General features: G+C 47.0%; 2 protein-coding genes across 3 annotated transcripts; one reads left to right on the forward strand and one right to left on the reverse strand.

The window, feature by feature from the left end:
• On the forward strand, nucleotides 1,312–2,761 carry RANGRF (RAN guanine nucleotide release factor). Of its 2 annotated transcripts, none has more exons than XM_005693556.3 (5): nucleotides 1,312–1,539; nucleotides 1,629–1,745; nucleotides 1,951–2,086; nucleotides 2,198–2,283; nucleotides 2,488–2,761. In XM_005693556.3, the coding sequence occupies exons 1-5, from the start codon at nucleotides 1,463–1,465 to the stop codon at nucleotides 2,609–2,611; spliced, it is 540 nt and encodes a 179-aa protein (XP_005693613.1). In that variant the 5' UTR covers nucleotides 1,312–1,462; the 3' UTR covers nucleotides 2,612–2,761. The 2 variants fall into 2 exon arrangements, with proteins under 2 accessions (XP_005693613.1, XP_005693612.1); XM_005693555.3 differs by having other exon boundaries at nucleotides 1,316–1,539; nucleotides 1,951–2,107.
• On the reverse strand, nucleotides 2,732–6,700 carry SLC25A35 (solute carrier family 25 member 35). The gene is made up of 5 exons (XM_005693553.3): nucleotides 5,737–6,700; nucleotides 4,592–4,657; nucleotides 3,986–4,138; nucleotides 3,500–3,634; nucleotides 2,732–3,337 (listed from the first exon to the last, which is right to left on the reverse strand). The coding sequence occupies exons 1-5, from the start codon at nucleotides 6,109–6,111 to the stop codon at nucleotides 3,164–3,166; spliced, it is 903 nt and encodes a 300-aa protein (XP_005693610.1). The 5' UTR covers nucleotides 6,112–6,700; the 3' UTR covers nucleotides 2,732–3,163.

Here is a 22,209-nt window from a genome sequence, read left to right on the forward strand (position 1 = left end):
AGCAACAAGAAAGACCGTAGGCAGCAATGAAGACCCAGTACAGCAAAAACCAAACAAATCTTAAAAAAAGAGAAAGACTCAAGGGATCTTCCCTGGTGGTCCAGTGGATAAGATTCCAAGTTCCCAATGCAGGGATCCCAGGTTTGATCCTGAAGCAGGGAACTGTCAATAGATTCCACATGACACAACTAAAGATCCTGCATGCCACAACTAAGATCCAGCACTGCCAAATAAATAAGTAAAAATTTTTTTAAAAAAAAAAGGTCAAAGTGTGCTCCACTGTTCTTTATAAATTCCTGGTGGGGTAAGGGCTGGGTCCTAAACAGCCTTTGTATATCCAGCCCTTTGCTTAAGGCCTGGTAAGATGAGGGAATCAAAGAATATGTGCCCCTTGGCCTCAGTGTTACAAAATTATTAGGGTCCAGAAGTATGATGGATGGCACTTGGAACCTAGTAGGTGGGATGGCCTCAGGATGAGAACACTCTAGCCCAGTTTTTGGGTGGCAAGTAGATGACATCTAGAGCCCCTGAGGGTATGGGTGGTCCCCTGGGTCCCAAAATTCACCCTCTTGGGTTTATTCAATTACTCAACAATACATGTCTGTTATGCTGTAAACACTCTGCCAGGTGCTGGGACTCAAAGATAAATGAATCAATTAGCTGGGAGGATACACCTGAGCTGAAATTTTAAGAACACTCTAAAAATCTATAAAAGAAAAACAACAGTTTATTCCGTGCTTCCGTCCAGGTGTGTCTGTGTGTGAGGGGTGGGGACCGCCTCCTTCCCGCACCTCCATCCCTTCGCCTCACCTCAGCTCCCAAGGGAAGATTTGAGAGGATTAGAAATATAATCCCCAGGTTGGGTCTTGCTTTCAGGAAGGCGTGATGCCTGAATCCTAACCTGGTCTCCCCACACCTGGCCCCATTGTTTCCCTAATTCCCTGCATCCGGGAATTAGCGATCTGGTTGGCAGTCCGTTCCCTGTCAAGAGGCCCTGATAGTGATATGTGGAGACCCTGAAACTATCCCCCCTCCACACACCTCAGAGGACCCACAAAGATGTCGGTCCTTTGGATGTGTAACGGCCCTTAAGGAGGATCTCAAGGGACATTCTTAGAAAGTGCGACCCCTTTAAAACGAGGAGGCCTATGGGCGTGGGCTAGTGACCAAGTGGGCGTCACAAGTCCTAAACCAAGGTCTTAGCTCCTAGCGGACCCCGCGGTCCCGCCCCGAGCCCTCCCGAGGCTTGGCTTCCGGGAGCAGCTCCGCTGGGGCACCGCCCCCAAGACGCGGGCGCCAATTGGCCAGCGCGACCGCGGGGCGGGGCCAAGTCTTAAAGAGTCGGAAGCCAAGGGCGACCTGGAGGTGGCCACGGCTGCAGAGAAAGGCAGGGAAGTGATGGCATGTGGCCCCATGTGGGTTTCTTTTAAATCTTTAATGACTATACTCTAGTCTCAGGCCCATGGAGCCCACGCGAGACTACCCACTGTTCGGGGGCGCCTTCTCCACCACTCTCCCTCCGGGGGCCATTGACGTAAGGTGAGAGGGCCCAGGCACCAAAGGAATTTGACCAGGTGGGTTGCGGGAAGAAACCGGGGTCAACCAGGGTCTACCTCGCCTCTTTCCAGCGACCTCCGACCGGTCCCGGACAATCAAGAAGTTTTCTGCCATCGCGTGACAGACCAGAGCCTGATAGTCGAACTTCTAGAGCTGCAGGCCCACGTGCAGGGCGAGGAGGCTGCCCGGTGAGGGAGGCGGGCCCGCGGCTGGCCAATGGGAGGACCGGAGCCGAAGGAGTGGGCGGGGCCTGTGCCTGGACGGTTAATCAGGGCAATGAGAACTCCAAGGGCAACATGTTATCACTGGAAGCGAGAGCAGCTTAGGATTTGAGAGATACTTGAAAGCAGCAGTCACAAATGGCCCTCCCTGACCCTGCTCCCTCAACTCCAGGTACCACTTTGAAGATGTTGGCGGGGTGCAAGAGGCTAGGGCTGTGCAAGTGGAGACTGTGCAGCCCCTCGTTTTGGAGAACCTGGCCCTGAGGGGCTGCTGTCAAGAAGCCTGGATCCTCTCTGGCCAACAGCAGGTAGCTAAAGAAAATCAGCAGGTGAGGGTCAGAGAAGTGTGAGACATCCTGGAGGGTTTAAGGGGGTGGCGCTGGGGAATCAGGTAAGCATCCGGACTCTGATCCCTTTAGGTAGCCAAGTATGTGACACTGCATCAGGCTTTGCTGCGGCTGCCCCAGTACCAGACTGATCTCCTGCTCACCTTCAATCAGCCCCCGTAAGAACAGAAAGGGCACGTGGATAATGATTGGGTCCCCAGGGGAATTAGGCTTGAAGGGGCAGAGTAGGGAGACTGGCTGTTGGGGCCCTCCAAGGAAGTGGGAGTGAGCCACGAGTTTGGGGTCACAGATAACCAGGTCTTCTGGGGAAATGGGAGCTTCAAGGCCTAGATGATGTTCTCTATCTGTTCCCCACCCCCAAGCCCTGAGAATAGGTCATCTCTTGGCCCGGAAAATCTGTCAATTCCTCCCTGGAGCCTGGGCGACTTTGAACAGCTTGTGACCAGTCTGACCCTTCACGATCCCAACATCTTTGGTCCCCAGTAAGGATGCTGAAATGCTGCATAATACTTCTGAAGATCTGGGGCTTCTGTTCTGCAAGGGTAACAAAGTGTTGGATACATTCCCCTAATTCCTTTCCAGTGCATAAACACAAGACACCTCCTCTCTGCAGAAATAAACTTGCTTTATAACCAATATAATCTCTGTGCCTTTGAAATCTAACAGAACACCTGGGTCCCCACAGTTCCTTTTGGTCTTGGACGGGTGAAGTTAAAATTATACATGGGATCAGAAGGGACCCAAGGCCAGGAGTGGAGAAAGGGAGGAAACACACTTTGGAGTGATGGGTTCAGCCCTGAGAGAGCAGTGTGAAATGTGCAGGAGTACAGGCAGGGAAGGTTTAAAGCAACACCCAAGAAAGGGAGGGAAACTATCCCTTGTAGTGATTCAATCCTGAGAAATCAAATGGGGAGTGGTGTTGGTGGTCCCCCTCGGATGATGAAAGGCCATCTGGTCAGAAGTCTCCCGATAATAAAAAATGGAGTCGGAAGAGTCCAAGGAGTGCTGATTTGCTGGAGTGGGGAAAAGCGGCTGTCGTTATTTGGTGTACGTGTAGTAGACCATGCGCAGCTGGTCCCAGAAGAAGAGCGAAAGGATGGTGTGGGGGCCAAGGCGGAAGTAGGAGGCACCTATTCCCTTGTACATGCCAAAAATGCCCTCTGTCCGAGCTGTCTGCAGCAGAGCATCCAGTAACCCCCGGTACATGAGGCCCTGAGAGGTGGGAGAGGAAGAGCAGAGAGAAGGAGTTTGTCAGAACCCACCAGGAGCCTCACCTCAGTAGGCTGCATTTTAGGGTTCCTACCTCCACCCACAATGTGCTTTCCCCCATCCCCCAGCTTTCCCAGCCTGCCACACCCCAGGGCACTCCCTTACCTTGCCCTGAGCATCTGTGGGCTGGTTGTACAGCCTGGTGCTGACCACATCAAAGGGTGTCATGGCCAGGACCACCGCGATGCCGCTCACCATGGCGGCCGCCAGAGCCACCTTCCAGCTCTGGGGTGGAAATATCTAATGGGGGAGGGAGGGAGAGCTCTGTCAGCCAATCGTTCAACCCCACAGAAAGGCCAGGCCCTGCACTGGGGATACAGGAGGGAGCCGGTAACTCAGGGAGCTTCCACTCCACCGGTGATAACACTGAAGGAACAAGAGCTCAAGGCTCTGAGGACTCAGGCACACCTGGGTGGAAGGGACAAGAGAACTGTGGGAAGGTTAGAAAGAGACAGTGATCCTCCAAGACTACCTGCTACCCCCTCATATTGAATGTTGGCACTGTCCCATTTCAAACTGAGCCCGCTTCAGCTTGCCCCCCCGCCCCCACCCACATTCCCAGGGTGGCCCCAACCCTTCCCCAGGCAGTACCTCCCACTGGGTCATGAGGTCCTTGGTGGAGGAGAAGGTGCACAGCTGGGTGGAGGAACCGACGATAACTCGGGGCAGGCCGCCCAGGGCCCCACGCCACAACCCCACCAGACCATGTTTCTGGCCAATCTTGGTTAGTGCCTGAAACATGCCCTGGTGGGGGCCGGGGGAAAGACCATGGGGGCAGGGTTCAGTCACTCAAGCATCAGGGGCTGCTACCTCCTAACAGTGACAAGGATGGGTCCATCACAGGCACCCCAATGTCTAGACAACCAGTTCCATGTGGGCTTCAAGCATGAATGTGGCCCTCAGTTATCGACCAACCTATCCTTTTCTCCCTCGCCATCCCAGAACAGGGCAGGGTGTATGCAAGTAAGGACATTAGCAGGTTAGGAGGATGGGGCAGGAGAAACAGGTGCAGAAGACTAGAGGAACTGGGAACATAGGGCAAAGAATGTTTGGGTGGATTCCAGGGGTGGAGTAGGGCTGAATTGATGGGCTGGGCAGATCCGTGGCTGGGTTGGAGCTGCTGGGTACAGGCAGAAAGCTGGGGGAAGAAGGGAGGGAATGGGCAGGGACTCAAGCCAGGGGTTGGAAAACCCTCACCTGATGATTATACTGGTGCCCCACAGCGATTTCTGTGGCTGCCTGTGCTTGGAGGTGTGTCTTCACCTGGGGAAGACAGAGTATTACAGCCTATGGCTCAGAGGTCAGCCTCCCACCTCAGAAACCCAAATGCCTGACCCCTTCACACTTTCTCTAGGGTGTTCAGCAAAGAATATCCTTCTAATCTGATAATTGTTGTTGTTCCTACTTAACAAATTGGTCATGAGACTGTGTCCCTTGGCTCCAATCCCGGGGGATGGATCTCCTAGCACTGCGAGGCACCCCCCCCCCCCACATCCTCCCTCCCTTCGGGTAGTGGTGGGGGATGGAAAACGGCAACATTTCCTAAGACTGTCCAAGTTAGGGGAGACCTGGTGTCCAGCCTCTCATGCCACCTCCTATTCTCAGACTGGCAGACAGGATCTTCAGCCACTACCATGACCAGGCTCCAACATCAGACTCTGGGGCAGGTTGAGGGGTCCTCTGCAAACTTGCTCTCTGGCCTCCCAGCTGGCTTTGGAGAGATCACTGTCCCTGAATCTCATAACCTGGGAGGGAGACCAGATTACCTTTCCTTCTACAGACCTCACTGCCTCACAGTGTCTTTCCAGAAAGAGTGCTAAGCGGGGCCTTGTTCTTGTTTAGTCACTTTCAGTAGTGTCTGATTCTTTTGCGACCCCATGGACTATAGCCCGCCAGGCTCCTCTGTCCATGAGACTTCCCAGGCAAGAATACTGGAGTGGATTGCCATTTCCTTCTCCAGGGGATCTTCCCAACCCAAGGATCAAACTTGCATCTCCTGCATTGGAAGTGAATTCTTTACTACTGAGCCATCAAGGAAGCCAAGCAAGGACTGGACTGGTCCTAGCAATAAGCAGCTGTGTGACCTTGAGCTAGTCATTTCCTTTTCTGGGCCTTAGGCTCCTGACCCTTCACCTATACCAGATAACTCAAAGAGGCAGACTACAGGATGGTAATTCTGTGATGCCTAGGACGTTCCCCAATCCCCAGACTCGTTGAAGTATATTAATCAAACCGCTCATCTTCCCCTATACAAATCCACTTCCAGCCTCAGTGAAGGCCCAGGCACCCACCCTGCACCAAGGATCTTCCTGGAAGGCCCCAGGCAAGACCCTTCTTCTCACCATGTAAATGGGGCTCCCCAAGTAGGCTCCCATGACCCCAGCCAAGGCCCCAGCTGCGGCGCTGCGAACAGGGCTGAGCGTGCCTTCAGCTGTATGCAGGTAACCCCCAGCTTCCACCAGCCCGTAGGTGCCCAGCCGGATGCCGTTCATCAGAAACTGGTATAAGAGGGCAGGGGCCAGGCCCTTCTGCAGGGCCGCCAGGCCGTCCACCTTGCCGATGGTGATGAAGGCATGGAAGACGTTTCGGTAGTGCCGTTGGTAGGTCCCGGGGGCCCGCAGTTCTCCCTGCAGCTGCATCCTGGTCTTCACCACCTCCAGGGGATTGGTGAACAAACAGGCCCCGCAGGCTGCCAGGCCACTCATCAAGAAGTCCATGGTGGGACAGCAGTAGCAGGAATTGGCCCAGGGGTAAGAAAGTTAAAATTAACTTCAGAAATGAGGTCAGAATATCCTGGGGAGAGCCTCAGTTTCAGCGGTTCAGGCTGCAGCAGGTAGAAATTTAGAGGTCTGGAATCTATAGTGTCAGGGTCAGATATCAAGAGGTCAAGGGTTAGCTGGAATTTGGGAGTCAGGAGATGGTAGAAAGAAATATGAGTTTAGGAGAGTCTGGCGAGAAGGCTATGACAGGGACTTGTTAAGGGATTTGAGGTCAAGGAGGGGCAGAAGTCAAGAGGACAGCAGGTGGGATGCTTAGGATGGCCAGACACGGGGGTCGGGGGTAGGTGAGAGAAAAGCGGAGTGGGGAGACGCCTGCGGAGGAGGAAGGGAAAAGAAAATCAGCAGATGAAGGAGGGAGAGGACCAGGAGAAGATCCGGTGGCGTCCCCGGGACAGCAGCGAGGTCTGAAACGGGGAAGGAAGTCAAGACTCAGCAGAGAATGAGCGCCCCCAGGTATCTGCCGGAGCCCGCAGCAGCTTCTCCCGGGTTAGCCTACGGAGGCCTGGCCACCACACTCGGATCACTGGAAAGCAGCGCCCAATGAGGAGCCTTGGAGAGGCGTAGCCGAGAGCCGTAGCCAATCAACGCCGAGCCGGCTCGACTGCCAATGGAAGGTGCTCCAGGCGACCCGGCCCCCGGAATCTGCAGAGAAGCGGTTGGAGTTAACTCTCCACACCCCGGCACCGGTACCTGGGCTGTCGACTCAGGGTGCTGAGAGGGTCCCCCGGGAGCAGAGTTTTGTTTTGTTTTGTTTTTTATCACTGGTAAGGAGGAGGAGAGGTTGGACCCTGGGTCACTGGACGGGCGCAGAAGCCGAGTGCGGAGACAGCAGTTCATCGGCCTGTTTGGGGCTGCTCCTTTTGCGAACCGAGGGCTCCCCTTCTTCTTCTATCCCGGGTCGTCGCCGGGTGGGGTTGCCAAACTGTATATCCACTCCTCGGATCGACGTCAGGAGAACTCGCCCCTGGACTGAACAGATATCCTTAGACTGAGTGAAATGTTTGCATAATAGGTTCCAGGGCGGGGATGTGGTGCCTGCGGGTGCAGAGGAAGGGGTCCTGAAGGATCGCAGGGAAGGAACATAGTCACATCTTTATGCTATTTTGATCCTCACAGCAACCCAGAGGAAAACGGCAGGCAGGCTGAGTAGGGTGGGATTTTGATCCCTGAGCCTAGGTTATACAAGGCCAGCAAGTGGTGGAAGAGATCCTGAGACTCTCCTGTCCTTGTTCATGAGCCTGGTAATGGTTAATTATGCAAGGACTTCTGAGAAAAGAGGGGGAAAGCTTTGGAGAAAGATGGCAGGAGAACAAGGGATGTCTTCTGGGGTGGGAGAAGGAGTTAGGGGGCACAACTGACCTAGAGAATCTTTTGAGGTACAGTTTGGGTCTTCCTGCTTACCAGCTGGATGCCCTTAGGCAAGTTTCTTAACATCTCAGAGCTTTCTTTGTAAAATGTGAATGATAATTATGTATTGCGTAAGCCTGAGTGAAAGTGTTTTATTTTCTCTAGGTGCTCAGTTGGTCTCCTTGTGCCCTTGCATATCCTGTTCCCACGGCACCCTTATCCTGGTAACCTCCAAATCACTCTTCAACTTGAGCTTCATCTCTCCCGATCCTTGAAGCTTTTTAGCCACTTCCATCCTGCTTTGTTCCTCAAGTAAATGAGAAACCTTTGTTTCTGATTTGATTTGGCTTAGAGGGTAAAGCGTCCGCCTGCAATGCGGGAGACCCGGGTTCAGTCCCTGAGTAGGGAAGATCCCCTGGAGAAGGAATTGGCACCTTACTCCAGTACTCTTGCCTGGAAAATCCCACGGACAGAGGAGCCTGGGAGGCTGAAGTCCATGGGGTCGCAAAGAGTCAGACACGACTGAGACTGAGAGACTTCACTTTCACTTTATTTCAGCAATTGTTTACTCTGATTCCTCCACTACAGTGGGAGTTCTTGAGCACTCCCAGGGCTGGGGAGCTGAGTCTGAGTCTTTTCTCACCAGTTTACTGCTAAATCACAGATTTTGAGACCTGGGTTCGATCCCTGGGTCGGGAATATCCCCTGGAGAAGGAAATGGAAACCCACTCCAGTATTCTTGCCCGGAGAATCCCATGGACGGAGGAGCCTGGTGGGCTACAGTCCACAGGGTCGCAAAGAGTTGGACACGACTGAGCGACTTCACTTTCACTTTCAGGAGGTGTGGAGCAGATAATGGGGCTTCTCGATAGAGGCTCTGAAAAGGTCCCCTGAAAATGTCCAAGGAATGCTCCACAAATGCCTCCACCTGCTGGCTAGGGTTATCACCTGAAAAACTGGATTCGTCTCAGTGAGTGTCAAGTCAAAAGACACGACCAAGCCAAAGAGTGAGAGAAGGAAGACTTTAAGTAAGGAGAAAACTGGCAATTTTTCCCAAAGCTGTGTTTTCCAAACAGCAAAATTAGGAAAGTTTTAAGCTAAAGGTATGTGCATTATTCATGAAGCGGTTTGGCTGGGGTTTGCTTATACATGACAGGGCTTGAGCAGAAGAGAATCCAGCACAGAATAGGGGCAAAAGTCCAAGCTTTCATTGATTGAAATCACAAACGACAGAAGAAAGTTAACATCTTCCTTCCTTAGGTTCCCACCCGTCTGCAGGTTTTAGCTAGAAGTTACCATTCCCCACCTGTGTGTGGGACCTTTGTTCCCCTGGAGCAACTCAAAGATAGGATTGTTATGTATATCCCTTGAGGAGGACCTCAGTTTAGTTCAGTTCAGTAGCTCAGCTCAGTCGTGTCCAACTCTTTTCGACCCCATGGACTGCAGCACACCAGGCTTCCCTGTCCATCACCAACTCCCAGAGATTGCTTAAACTCATGTCCATCAAGTCAGTGATGCCATCCAACCATCTCATCCTCTGTTGTCCCCTTTTCCTCCTGCCTTCTATCTTTCCCAGCATCAGGGTCTTTTCCAATGAGTCAGTTCTTTGCATCAGGTGGCCAAAGTATTGGAGCTTCAGCTTCAGCATCAGTCCTTCCAATGAATATTCAGGACTGATTTCCTTTGGAATTGACTTGTTTGACCTCCTTGTGGTCCAAGGGGCTCTCAAAAGTCTTTTCCAACACCACAGTTCAATCGAGGAGGACCTAGGACTCTTGTTTTGTCACTGAACTGTTGCTTCTAAATGCTTTGATTCTGTTCTTGCATTCTTTTGTTCCTCTAAGATTTTAATTACCGAGATCTGTTCTAGGGTAAACATTGTAGCCAGGCTTGGATCACAAAATGGCTTCTCTTGTCAAGAAAGCCATGTGGGGTTCTCTCTCTCCAGGACCCCTACCCTATCTGCTGGTAGGATGAGAGCTCATCATTGTTTTAATTTTTGAGTTTATGCCAGTGGTTCTCAAAGTACAGTCCTTGGAACAACAGCAGCAGCACCTGGGGACTTCATGTGTGTGTGATGTCGTATCCAACTCTTTTTGACCCCATGGACTATATGTAGCCCACCAGGCTCCTCTGTCCATGGGATTCTCCAGGCAAGAATATTGGAGTGGGTTGCCATTTCCTCCTCTAGGGAATCTTTCTGGCCCTGGAATGGAACCCACATGTCCTGTGTTTCCTTCATGTGGATTCTTTACCCCTGAGCCACAAGGGAAGCCCCAGGGGACTTCATAGCAATGCAGATTCTCTAGTCCCACACTAGATCTCTGGTGCTGAAGATGGGGCCTGATGAGACACTTAACAAACCCGCTAAGATATTTTGATATGTGCTAAACTTTTAGAACTACTGGCTGAAGCCTTTCATTTGTAATATCCAGATATCCTACAGATAGAAAACTTTTAAAGTATTATTATTTTTAAAACAATCTTAATTTTTAGAACAGTTTTAGATTTATAGAAAAATTATAAAGACACTATGAGAGTTCCCACATCCAATTTCCTTTTCAGTTCAGTCACTCAGTCACATCCGACTCTTTGTGACCCCATGGACTACAGCACGTCAGGCCCCCATCCCACCCCACCCCCATCCATCACCAACTCCCTGAATTTACTCAAACTCATGTCCATTGAGTCGGTGGTGCCAACCAACCATCTCATCCTCTGTTGTCCCCTTCTCCCCCTGCCATCAATCTTTCCCAGCATCAGGCTCTTTTCTTTTTTTTTTTTTCAGGCTCTTTTCAAATGAGTCAGTTCTTCACATCAGGTAGCCAAAGTATTGGAGTTTCAACTTCAGCATCAGTCCTTCCCATGAATATTCAGGACTGATTTCCTTTAGGATGGATAGGTTGGATCTCCTTGCTATCCAAGGGACTCTCAAGAGTCTTCTCCAGCACCCCAGTTCAAAAGCATCAGCTCTTTGGCGCTCAGCTTTCTTCACAGTCCAACTCTCACATCCATACATGACTACTGGAAAAACCATTTCCTTCATTATTAATATCTTACATTAATATTGATGGGAACAGAATAAGATAGTTATACAGGTAGTTGTAGATGTCCCAGTAGGGAACTATAGATAGAGAAGGGAACATAGAAAACTTTGGGAGACCACGGTAGGTTGATGATCACTCAAGAAAGATTGGAACATTGTTCAGTGAAGCAGGTTTATGGTTTATAAAACCATAAACAAAACCACAAGGCCATTAGATGGGAGAAAAATGTCACTATCCTTTTACTAAATGCATAATCCTAGTTTGACCTCAGAGGGTCAGACACTTTCCTGCCTAATATGAAGGAGGAGCTAGTGATGCATATCTGCACCTATGTCTTCTTGAAGAAGGTGGTCTTTTCCTCTCCCCCTTTTTCATTATAAAATTGTAGCCCATTCAATCCCTGGGACAGAGTTTCCCAGCTGCCCAGAAGCTTCTCTTACAACAAATCTACTTGCCTATCACTTTGCTTCTCTCTGAATTTCCTCTGCACTGAGACACAAAGAACCTAAACCTCAGTGAGTCCAGACATCAGGTGAGTGATTCCAATTAAAAGATTGTGGGTTCAAGTCCCAGACTTGGTTTTGGCTGGGTCTGAGTCCCAGTCTGAGGTAAACGGTTTCAATATGATATATTGATATTGTTACAATTAATGAACAAATATTAATGCATTATTGACATCCATACTTTTCCAGATTTCTTTCATTTTTCTATGAAGTTTTTTTCCTCTTTCAGGATCCCATCCAGCATTTGCATTCACTTGTGGTTTCTCCTCAGGCTCCTCTTGGCTGTCATGGTTTCTCTAACTCTCCTTGTTTTTGGTGACCTGGGCAGTTTTGAGAAGTACTGGCTAGGTATTTTGTGGAATGTCCTTCTATTGTTTGTGTTTTTTTTCTTTTATCATGACTGAAGTGAGGTTGTGGGTTTTGGGGAGGCAGACCACACAGGCAACTGTCATTCATCACATTATGTCAAAGGTGCTACCGCATACATACTGTCTGTCAAAATGACATCACTGTTGATATTGACCTTGATCACCAGTCTGTCAGGTTTCTCTGTAGAAAATTTATTAGAATTTTTTCCTCCTTTCCACAGTGCATTCTTTGGAAGGAAATCCCTACGTACAGCCTACATTTAAGGAATGGAGAGTTAGACTCCACTTCCTTGAGGGAGAAAAATCTATATAAATTATTTGGAATTCCACATGGGAGATTTGTGTGCCCCATTTATTTATCTATTCAACCATTTATTTCTATCTATGGAAACATGGATATTTATTTTATACTTTGAGTTATAATCCAATTTACTTTATTTTGTTGTTTATAATGTTCTAACTCTGGCCTTTGAGAACTCTTTTACTAGATTTCTATGTTTTCTTTATTTGTTTGGCCACACTGCCCAGCTTGTGGGATGTTAGTTTCCTGACGAGGGATTGGTCTGAGCCCTCAGCAGTGGGAGTGACAGAGTCCTATCCACTGGATTGCCAGGGCATTCCTGATTTCTATGTTTTCTTGACATATCCTCATCAAATCTTTTTTAAATCAAATTATTTGTTTTGTGAGCTGGGTTCGACTTTTGAGATATTTCCCAGACCAGGGATCAAACCCTGGCCACAGCAGTGGAGGCACAGAGTCCTAACCACTGGACGGTCAGGGAAGTCCCTAACCGTCCAGTGGTTAAGACTTCACCTTCCAATGCAGAGGGTGCTGCATTGATTCCTGGTTGGAGAACTAAGATCCCAGATGCCTGACAGCCAAAAACATACAAGAGAAACAATACTGTAACAAATTCAAACAAGGCTTTAAAAAATTCTTTTAAAAATTTTGTTTCTTTACTTTTTGCCAATATAAGATGCTCCAGGCTCATTTTGTGTATTTTCTGCCCTAGTCCTAGTGTCAGCTATTTCTCCAAGGAGCCCTAGTTTGTTTTATTGAAGAATGGTATTAGAAACTGAAATCTGCGCACTGGCTGTGCCTGATGCCATTACAGTGCCATTACTTCTAGACTCTCTCAGCAGGAGTGCATGTATTAACTTGTTCTGTAAGTTTTAAGGGTTTTGACAAATGCATTATATCAATAGCATTATACAAAATATTCTCATCACCGCCCCCCTCAACCCCTGCCAAAGAAAATCCTCTGTATTTCACCTGTTCAACCATCCCTGGCAACTACTGGTCTGCCTATTGTCTCTGTATTTCTGCCTTTTCCAGAATATTATATAGTTGGAATCATAAAGGAATGTAGCCTCTTCAGACTGGCTTCTTTGACTTAACAATATTCATTTAAGTTTCATCAATATCTTTTTAATCCTTGATAACACTTGATTATTGAATAATATTCCATTTTATGAATGTACCACAGTTTGTTGTTTATCCTTTCATGTGTTGAAGGACATCTTGGTTGCTTCCAGTTTTTGGTGATGATGAATAAAGTTGCTATAAATGTTTGTGTGCATTTTTTTTAATATGTAGACATTTGTTTTCAAATCAGTTAATACCTAGGACTACGATTGCTGAATTGATTGGTAAGACTGTTTAGCTTTGTAAGAAATTGCCAAGCTCTTTTTTCCCCATGTAGGTTATTATAGAATATTGAGTAGAGTTCCCTGTGCTATACAGTCATTCTTGTTGATAACCTATGTTATATACAGTATTGTTAATTATAGTTGGCATTTTGTATATTAGATCCCCAAAACTTACTCATCTTATAGTTGGCAATTTAAACCCTTGTATATATTATATTCTTTAGTGAGGTGTCTATTCAGATCTTTTCCCAGATTGGTTAGCTTTCCGGTTGTTGAGTTTAAGTTATTTGTATATTTTGGATAACAGTCATTTATCAGATATGTTTTTTGACTATTTACTCCCAGTCTATGACTTGTCTTTTCATTCTCTTAATAGTATCCTTTATAGAGCAGAAGGTTTTAATTATAATAAAGTCTAACATTAATTTTTTTCTTTCATGGATCATGTTTTTGGTGTTGTAACTAAAAACTTATTGCCAAACCTAAGGTTGCCTAGATTATCTCCTACATTTTTTTTCAGAAATTCTGTAGTTTAGGTCTATGATTTACACTCAGGTCTACGATCTTTTTTGAGTGTGAATGATGTAAGGTCTGTGTCATTTTTACATATGGATATCAGTTGTTTCAACAACTTTTGTTGAAAACAGTAGCCTATCTCCATTGAATTAACTGTCTTTGCTTCTGTTGTCAAAAATCAGTTGAGGGCTTCTCTGGTGGCTCAGTGGTAAAGAATTCTCCTGCCAATGCAGGAGACATGAGTTCAATTCCAGATCCAGGAAGATCCCACATGCTGCAGAGCAACTGAGCCCATGCAGCACCATTATTGCACCTGAGTTCTAGAGCCTGGGAACCACAACTACTGAGCCCACATGCCGCCACAACTACTAAAGTCTGCACACCTGAGTTCCACAACTCAAGAAACCACTGCAATGAGAAGTCCACACATGGCAACTAGACAGTAGCCCCTGCTCCCTGCAACTAGAGAAAAGCCCAAGTAGCAACGAAGGCTCAGCACAGCCAAAAATAAAAAATAAATTGTTTAAAAAATCAGTTAACTCAGGGAAAAAGCCAACATTTTATAACTATAAATGGAATATAACCTATAAAAATTTTTAAATCACTATGTTGTACACCCAAAACTAATATGGTAAATCAACTATACCTTACTTTTTCAGTTCAGTTCAGTCTCACAGTGTCTGACTCTTTTCGACCTCATGGACTACTGCACGCCTGGCTTCCCTGTCCATCACCAGCTTCTGGAGCTTGCTCAGACTCATGTCTATTGAGTTGGTGATGCCATCCCACCAACTCATCCTCTGTTGTCCCCTTCTCTTCCTGCCTTCAATCTTTCCTAGCATCAGGGTCTTTTCCAATGAATCAGTTCAAAACACCTCAATTTTTAAAAAGTTGAAAAAAAAATTCAGTCAATAATTGTGTGAGCCCATTTCCGCTGATCTGTGTGTGTGTGTTTTCACCAGTACCACAGTGTTGATTATCGTAGATTTTTTTTTTTTTCCTGAGTGTGAATGTCCTGAGACAAATGTGAGAGGAGTGGAGGAGGGGAAGCACAAAGATGGCCCCAGGTCTGAGAGAAGGGGTGAAACCACAGCGAGAGGAGGGTAGATGGTACAGAAGCCTGGAGGACACCGGGTTGTGCCTTTTCTGCACCTCTGCCTGGGGTGGCCTAGATATCAACGGATTCATATCGGCTGCCAGGCCCCACACCTGAAGTGCTCAGACTCCACCTGGTGGCAGGTAAACAGAATCCTCCATCCTCGCCTAGAAGAGAACCTGTAGGGATTCCCGGAGCAGGCCAATGGCCCACCACAGGCAGGCTACATACCCCTACTGGCCTTCTAGACAGAAAAGAAGGCCCAGGTGTTTTGTACTCCATGAAGGATTCCACTGGAGTTCAAGGTCCTGGCCCTACCAGGGGCTAGTGGAACTCAACACTTCTTTAATCATGAAAGCTCCTCTCCCACTGGAAGGGATTTTTTTTAAAGCCACACTGCATGGTATGCAGAATGTCTCCAACCAGGGATTAAACATGGGTCCCCTGCATTGAAAGTAGGAACCTTAACCACTGGACAACCAGGAAAGTCCTGGAAAGGACTTTTTTTACATAAAGTACGCTTCGGCCTTGCTTGTGTCACGTGCTCATGCCTGAACAAGTCTCGGTAGCCAGGGGAGAGGAAACGTGCTAACTGGCTGCTTCTGGTTCATACACTTCCCCAGAATGTACCGTGTGAACCTAGAATGATGGACGGGTGGGTCCCTAAAAGGAAACTTGGTGCTAGTGCCAGAAGAGGGGGGAATGGGTGGGGAACTGGTTATAATTCTTGCTGTCCACTCCCCCACCTGATCAGAAGCCTCAGTGCCTGTTCAGCCCTGTCTGGTTGCCTGCAGTGTGGCCTCTATGTGTTCCTCCTGCCCCACACCCCTTTTTCCATATCAGCTAAGATTCCCTTTCATAGTTCTCCAGATAGGCCTACTTCCCTCTTCACTGTGCCTGTACTTCCACCATCTCCCCAAATGGTCACTCATGCCTTGCAAGATCCCCTGCAGGAGGGCATGGCAACCCACTACAGTATTCTTGCCTAGAGAATCCCTGTGGACAGAGGAGCTTAGCGGGCTACAGTCCATAGCGTTGCAAAGAGTCAGACACAACTGTAGCGATTTAGCATACATATGCCTTGCCTCTTAGCCTGGCCAAATTCTACCTGATTTTTAAGGAATAGTCTAAGTGCCTCTCCTCCATGAACCCTTTCCTAACAGCCAGGTGAGTGACGTAAGGAGGACTGAAGGAGGGTCAAGGCCATCTGATGTGGAGCTTTAATAAAGGAGTGAAAGAGAAAGATCTAAGGATTCCTCTAGCCTTCCAGAAAAGGATCTTTGGGCAAAATCAACACCAATCACATTGAAGTTTCTTATTTTTTAATTTCCATTTATTTTTTGGTCTCGCTGCATGGCTTGCACAACCTCAGTTCCCTGATCGGGGATTGAACCCTGGCCACGGCAGTGAAAGCCTGGAATGCCAACCACTAGGCCACCTGGGGACATTCCTTAATCATTTTTAAATTGAAAGTATTTTTGTTTTTCACAAAGATGTTTACTGCAGCATTCATTGTAATGGCAAAAACTGGAAGCTCTCCAAATGCCCTGCACTCAAGGATAAATTGAAGCATTTAAGATTCTTTCAGCAGTAAGTGACAGAAACCCAGCTCAAACTAGCTTAAGCACAAAAGAGAATTCAGTGGTTCCGGAAACTGGGCAGTGCAAGGGGCTTAAGTGATGTTGGCAGGCCCTCTCCATCTCTTGCTTCTGTCTGCTTCTCTCCTGTGTGCGGTTCATTTTCTTCCACTATTGACCAGGAGAAGGGAGGCCAAGATGCAGATGGCTCCTGATTTATTTTATTCCTGCTTTGTGACCTTGAAAGAAAGAGAAAGCTGTTCTTTCCCAGAGACCCAAGGCAGGAGGCTGTCCCAGCATGGGTGAGGAGATCATTCCTGGGCCAGTCTCTGTGGTCCGAGGAATGGCATCCTGTAATTTACTGAATCCGACTCCAGTGGCCAGGAGGAGGTTGCTGGTGTTGGCTGTCCCACTGGAACCACATGGAGTGGGGTGGGGGAATGAAGATTTTCCCAGGAGACTTTACAGTTGTTACCAGGATGGCAAAATCTAGTTGGTGCAACATTACATTCCAGGAAAAAGTACAGTTACACAGACTGTGTAATAACATGGCAAATAGTTATGAAGCAATGCTAGAAGAAGGCAGAAAACAGTATTGAAACTATGCTGGCACCTTTGGAAGGTGGAAAAATAGAACATTTTTGCTTGTTGTGAAAGAATGTATCATCATATTTAAAACCTTTGGTGCCTTTGCAAAAACATTTGTACAATACATAATATGTATTTGTGCAAAAATAATGTGGCACACATGACAAGGTATGATTTTTCAGAACTCAGTTTCTTTTTGGAATGAGATGGGGGCATAACGAGGGTTTCCCTGGTGGCTCAGAAGGTAAAGAATCTGCCTGCAATGCAGGAAACCCAGGTTTGATTCCTGGGTCAGGAAGATCCTCTAGAGAAGGGAATGGCTACCCACTCCAGGATTCTTGTCTAGAGAATTCCATGGACACAGGAGCCTGGAAAGAGTCAGACATGACTAAGCGACTAACACTTTAACTTTTGGGGCATAAGTCATACTTTTCATCTTTGTGGTTGCTTTGAGCAGGGGACCCAATGAAACCTGTTTGTCATGAGTGCTACATCCTCACTGTAGGTCCAGGGAACTTGAGTTTCCCAAAACACACTGGCTTGCCTTCAGGAGTAGGGGAACTCTCTCCTCAACAGGCGGGCAGGTGAAAAGCCTCCAGGTAGGTCTCTGATAAGGATAGAGAGAGAACAAGGAAATAAGCTTAGGCAAGCCAGGAAGACCAGGTAAAAGTCCACAGATAACCCAGCCCACCTAATTCCTCTTTTCCTGCTTACATCCCCACACAGACCTGCGGCAATTCAGGTAACCAAGTGCCAACAAGCTTGTAGCTAACAACCAGCGCTTTGGGGTTAGTTGTCTATTTTTCTTTTGCCCTCTCTATGTGGCTTCAGTTCAGTTCAGTCGCTCAGTCGTGTATGACTCTTTGAGACCCCATGAATCGCAGCACGCCAGGCCTCCCTGTCCTTCATCAACTCCCAGAGTTTACCCAAATTCATGTCCATTGAGTAGGTGATGCCATCTAGCCATCTCCTCCTCTGTCATCCCCTTCTCCTCCTGCCCACAATTCCTCCTAGCATCAGGGTCTTCTCCAATGAGTCAACTCTCTGCATGAGGTGGCCAAAGTATTGGAGTTTCAGCTTTAGCATCAGTCCTTTCAATGAACACCCAGGACTGATCTCCTTTAGAATGGACTGGTTGGATCTCCTTGCAGTCCAAGGGACTCTTGAGAATCTTCTCCAACACCACAGTTCAAAGGCAGCAATTCTTCGGCGCTCAGCTTTCTTCACTGTCCAACTCTCACATCTCTACATGACCACAGGAAAAACCATAGCCTTGACTAGACGGACCTTTGTTGGCAAAGTAATGTCTCTACTTTTTAATATGCTATCTAGGTTGGTCATAACTTTCCCTCTAAGGAGTAAGCGTCTTTTAATTTCATGGCTGCAATCACCATCTGCAGTGATTTTAGAGCCCCCCAAAATAAAGTCTGCCACTGTTTCCACTGTTTCCCCATCTATTCCCCATGAAGTGATGGGACCGGATGCCATGATCTTCATTTTCTGAATGTAGAGCTTTAAGCCAGCGTTTTCACTCTCCTCTTTTACTTTCATCAAGAGGCTTTTTAGCTTCTCTTCACTTTCTGCCATAAGGGTGGTTTCATCTGCATATCTGAGGTGATTGATATTTCTCCTGGCAATCTTGATTCCAGCTTGTGCTTCCTCCAGCCCAGCGTTTCTCATGATGTACTCTGCATATAAGTTAAATAAGCAGGGTGACAATATACAGCCTTGACGTACTCCTTTTCCTATTTGGAACCAGTTCCATGTCCAGTGCTAACTGTTGCTTCCTGACCTGCGTACAGGTTTCTCAAGAGGCATGTCAGGTGGTCTGGTATGCCCATCTCTTTCAGAATTTTCCACAGTTTATTGTGATCCACACAGTCAAAGGCTTTGGCATAGTCAATAAAGCAGAAATAGATGTTTTTCTGGAACTCTCTTGCTTTTTCAATGATCCAGCAGATGTTGGTAATTTGATCTCTGGTTCCTCTGCCTTTTCTAAAACCAGCTTGAACATCAGGAATTTCACGGCTCACGTATTGCTGAAGCCTGGCTTGGAGAATTTTGAGCATTACTCTACTAGCGTGTGAGATGAGTGCAATTGTGCAGTAGTTTGAGCATTCTTTGGTATTGCCTTTCGTTGGGATTGGAATGAAAACTGACCTTTTATAGTCCTGTGGCCACTGCTGAGTTTTCCAAATTTGCTGGCATATTGAGTGCAGCACTTTTACAGCATCATCTTTCAGGATTTGAAATAGCTCAACTGGAATCACCTCCACTAGCTTTGTTCATAGTGATGCTTTCTAAGGCCCACTTGACTTCACCTTCTAAGATGTCTGGCTCTAGATGAGTGATCTCACCATCATGATTATCTTGGTTGTGAAGATCTTTTTTGTACAGTTCTTCTGTGTATTCTTGCCACCTCTTCTTAATATCTTCTGTTTCTGTTAGGGCCCTACCATTTCTGTCCTTTATCGAGCCCATCTTTGCATGAAATATTCCCTTGGTGTCTCTGATTTTCTTGAAGAGATCTCTAGTCTTTCCCATTCTGTTGTTTTCCTCTATTTCTTTGCATTGATCACTGAAGAAGACTTTCTTATCTCTCCTTGCTATTCTTTGGAACTCTGCATTCAGACACTTATATCTTTCTTTTTCTCCTTTATTTTTCACTTCTCTTCTTTTCACAGCTATTTGTAAGTCCTCCTCAGACAGCCATTTTGCTTTCTTGCATTTCTTTTCCATGGGGATGGTCTTGATTTCTGTCTTCTGTACAATGTCACGAACCTCCGTCCATAGTTCATCAGGCATTCTGTCTATCAGATCTAGTCCCTTAAATCTATTTCTCACTTCCACTGTAAGGGATTTGATTTAGGTCATACCTGAATGGTCTAGTGGTTTTCCCTACTTTCTTCAATTTAAGTCTGAAGTTGGCAATAAGGAGCTCTTGATCTGAGCCCCAGTCAGCTCCTGGTCTTGTTTTTGCTGACTCTGTAGAGCTTCTCCATCTTTGGCTGCAAAGAATATAATCAATCTGATTTTGGTGTTGACCATCTGGTAATGTCCATGTGTAGAGTCTTCTCTTGTGTTCTTGGAAGCGGGTGTTTGCTATGACTGGTGCGTTCTCTTGGCAAAACTCTATTAGCCTTTGCCCTGATTCATTCCGTATTGCAAGGCCAAATTTGCTTGTTACTCCAGGTGATGGAATTCCAGTTGAGCTGTTTCAAATCCTGAAAGATGATGCTGTGAAAGTGCTGCACTCAATATGCCAGCAAATTTGGAAAACTCAGCAGTGGTCACAGGACTGGAAAAGGTCAGTTTTCATTCCAATTCCAAAGAAAGGCAGTGCCAAAGAATGCTCAAACTATCGCATGATTGCACTCATCTCACGTGCTAGTAAAGTAATGCTCAAAATTCTCCAAGCCAGGCTTCAGCAATACGTGAACTGTGAACTCCCTGATATTCAAGCTGGTTTTAGAAAAGGCAGAGGAACCAGAGATCAAATTACCAACATCTGCTGGATCATCGAAAAGCAAGAGAGTTCCAGAAAAACATCTATTTCTGCTTTATTGACTATGCCAAAGCCTTTGACTGTGTGGATCACAATAAACTGTGAAAAATTCTGAAAGAGACCACCTAAGCTGCCTCTTGAGAAATCTGTATGCATGTCAGGAAGCAACAGTTAGAACTGGACATGGAACAACAGACTGGTTCCAAATAGGAAAAGGAGTACATCAAGGCTGTATATTGTCACCCTGCTTATTTAACTTATATGCAGAGTACATCATGAGAAACGCTGGGATGGAAGAAACACAAGCTGGAATCAAGATTGCCAGGAGAAATATTAATAACCTCAGATATGCAGATGACACCACCCTTATGGCAGAAAGTGAAGAGGAGCTAAAGAGCCTCTTGATGAAAGTAAAAGAGGAGAGTGAAAATGCTGGCTTAAAGCTCTACATTCAGAAAATGAAGATCATGGCATCTGGTCCCATCACTTCATGGGGAATAGATGGGGAAACAGTGGAAAAACAGTGTCAGACTTTATTTTGGGAGGCTCCAAAATCACTGCAGATGGTGACTGCAGCCATGAAATTAAAAGACACTTACTCCTTGGAAGAAAAGTTATGACCAACCTAGATAGTATATTCAAAAGCAGAGACATTACTTTGCCGACTAAGGTCCGCCTGGTCAAGGCTATGGTTTTTCCTGTGGTCATGTATGGATGTGAGAGTTGGACTGTGAAGAAGGCTGAGCGCCGAAGAATTGATGCAGTTTTAACTGTGGTGTTGGAGAAGACTCTTGAGGGTCCCTTGGACTACAAGGAAATCCAGCCAGTCCATTCTGAAGGAGATCAACCCTGGGATTTCTTTGGAAAGAATGATGCTAAAGCTGAAGCTCCAGTACTTTGGCCACCTCATGCGAAGAGTTGACTCATTGGAAAAGACTCTGATGCTGGGAGAGATTGAGGGCAGGAGGAGAAGGGGACGACCCAGGATGAGATGGCTGGATGGCATCACGGACTCGATGGACGTGAGTCTGAGTGAACTCCGGGAGTTGGTGATGTACAGGGAGGCCTGGTGTGCTGCGATTCATGAGGTCACAAAGAGTCGGACACAACTGAGCGACTGAACTGAACTGAACCAGGTGTTTCTTGACTTCCTACTTTTGCATTCCAGTCTCCTATAATGAAAAGGACATCTTTTTGGGGTGTTAGTTCTAAAAGGTCTTGTAGATCTTCATAGAACCGTTCAACTTCAGCTTCTTCAGCATTACTGGTTGGGGCATAGGCTCGGATTACCGTGATATTGAATGGTTCACCTTGGAAATGAACAGAGATCATTTTGTTGTTTTTGAGATTGCACCCAAGTACTGCATTTTGGACTCTATTGTTGACCATGATGGTTATTCCATTTCTTCTAAGGGATTCCTGCCCACAGGTGGCCTATGGGAACTTAATTCCCCAACTGGGGATTGAAACTGCATCTTCGACAGTGAAAGCACAGAGCCCCAACCATTGGACCACTGTTAGGCACTGGACCGCCAGGGATTTCTCAGTTGTTATTATTTTTTGGCCGTGCCATACAACTTGCAGTCTCTTAGTTCCCCAACCAGGGATTGAACCCAGGCCCCAGCACTGAAAGCACAGAGTGCTAACCAGTGGACTACCAAGGAATCCACACCTCCCCTGCCATTCAGTTATCTTTAAATGTTGAAGTTGCAAACCTAATAAAGACATTCCTATTTTAGTGAAAACCAAAAGCAGGATTTGTTTGGCTGCACATGTGCATTTAGCTTTCTCGATAGGGTCTCTGAGGCACTCTTACAGAGGTTTCCTCTTCCTGGAAC

The sequence above is a fragment of the Capra hircus genome, chromosome 19, assembly GCF_001704415.2.
Source record: "Capra hircus breed San Clemente chromosome 19, ASM170441v1, whole genome shotgun sequence".
NCBI lineage: Eukaryota > Metazoa > Chordata > Mammalia > Artiodactyla > Bovidae > Capra > Capra hircus.

Excerpts from the sequence above, each read along its gene's own strand:
- RANGRF (XM_005693555.3), top strand. The coding sequence starts at position 1,463 with ATGGAGCCCACGCGAGACTACCCACTGTTCGGGGGCGCCTTCTCCACC. Across the intron at positions 1,540-1,628 it reads CCGGGGGCCATTGACGTAAG|CGACCTCCGACCGGTCCCGG; the intron begins GTGAGAGGGCCC and ends GCCTCTTTCCAG. Across the intron at positions 2,284-2,487 it reads CTCACCTTCAATCAGCCCCC|CCCTGAGAATAGGTCATCTC; the intron begins GTAAGAACAGAA and ends CCCACCCCCAAG.
- SLC25A35 (XM_005693553.3), bottom strand. The coding sequence starts at position 6,111 with ATGGACTTCTTGATGAGTGGCCTGGCAGCCTGCGGGGCCTGTTTGTTC. Across the intron at positions 4,139-4,591 it reads GGCACCAGTATAATCATCAG|GGCATGTTTCAGGCACTAAC; the intron begins GTGAGGGTTTTC and ends GGCCCCCACCAG. Across the intron at positions 3,338-3,499 it reads CCACAGATGCTCAGGGCAAG|GGCCTCATGTACCGGGGGTT; the intron begins GTAAGGGAGTGC and ends CCCACCTCTCAG.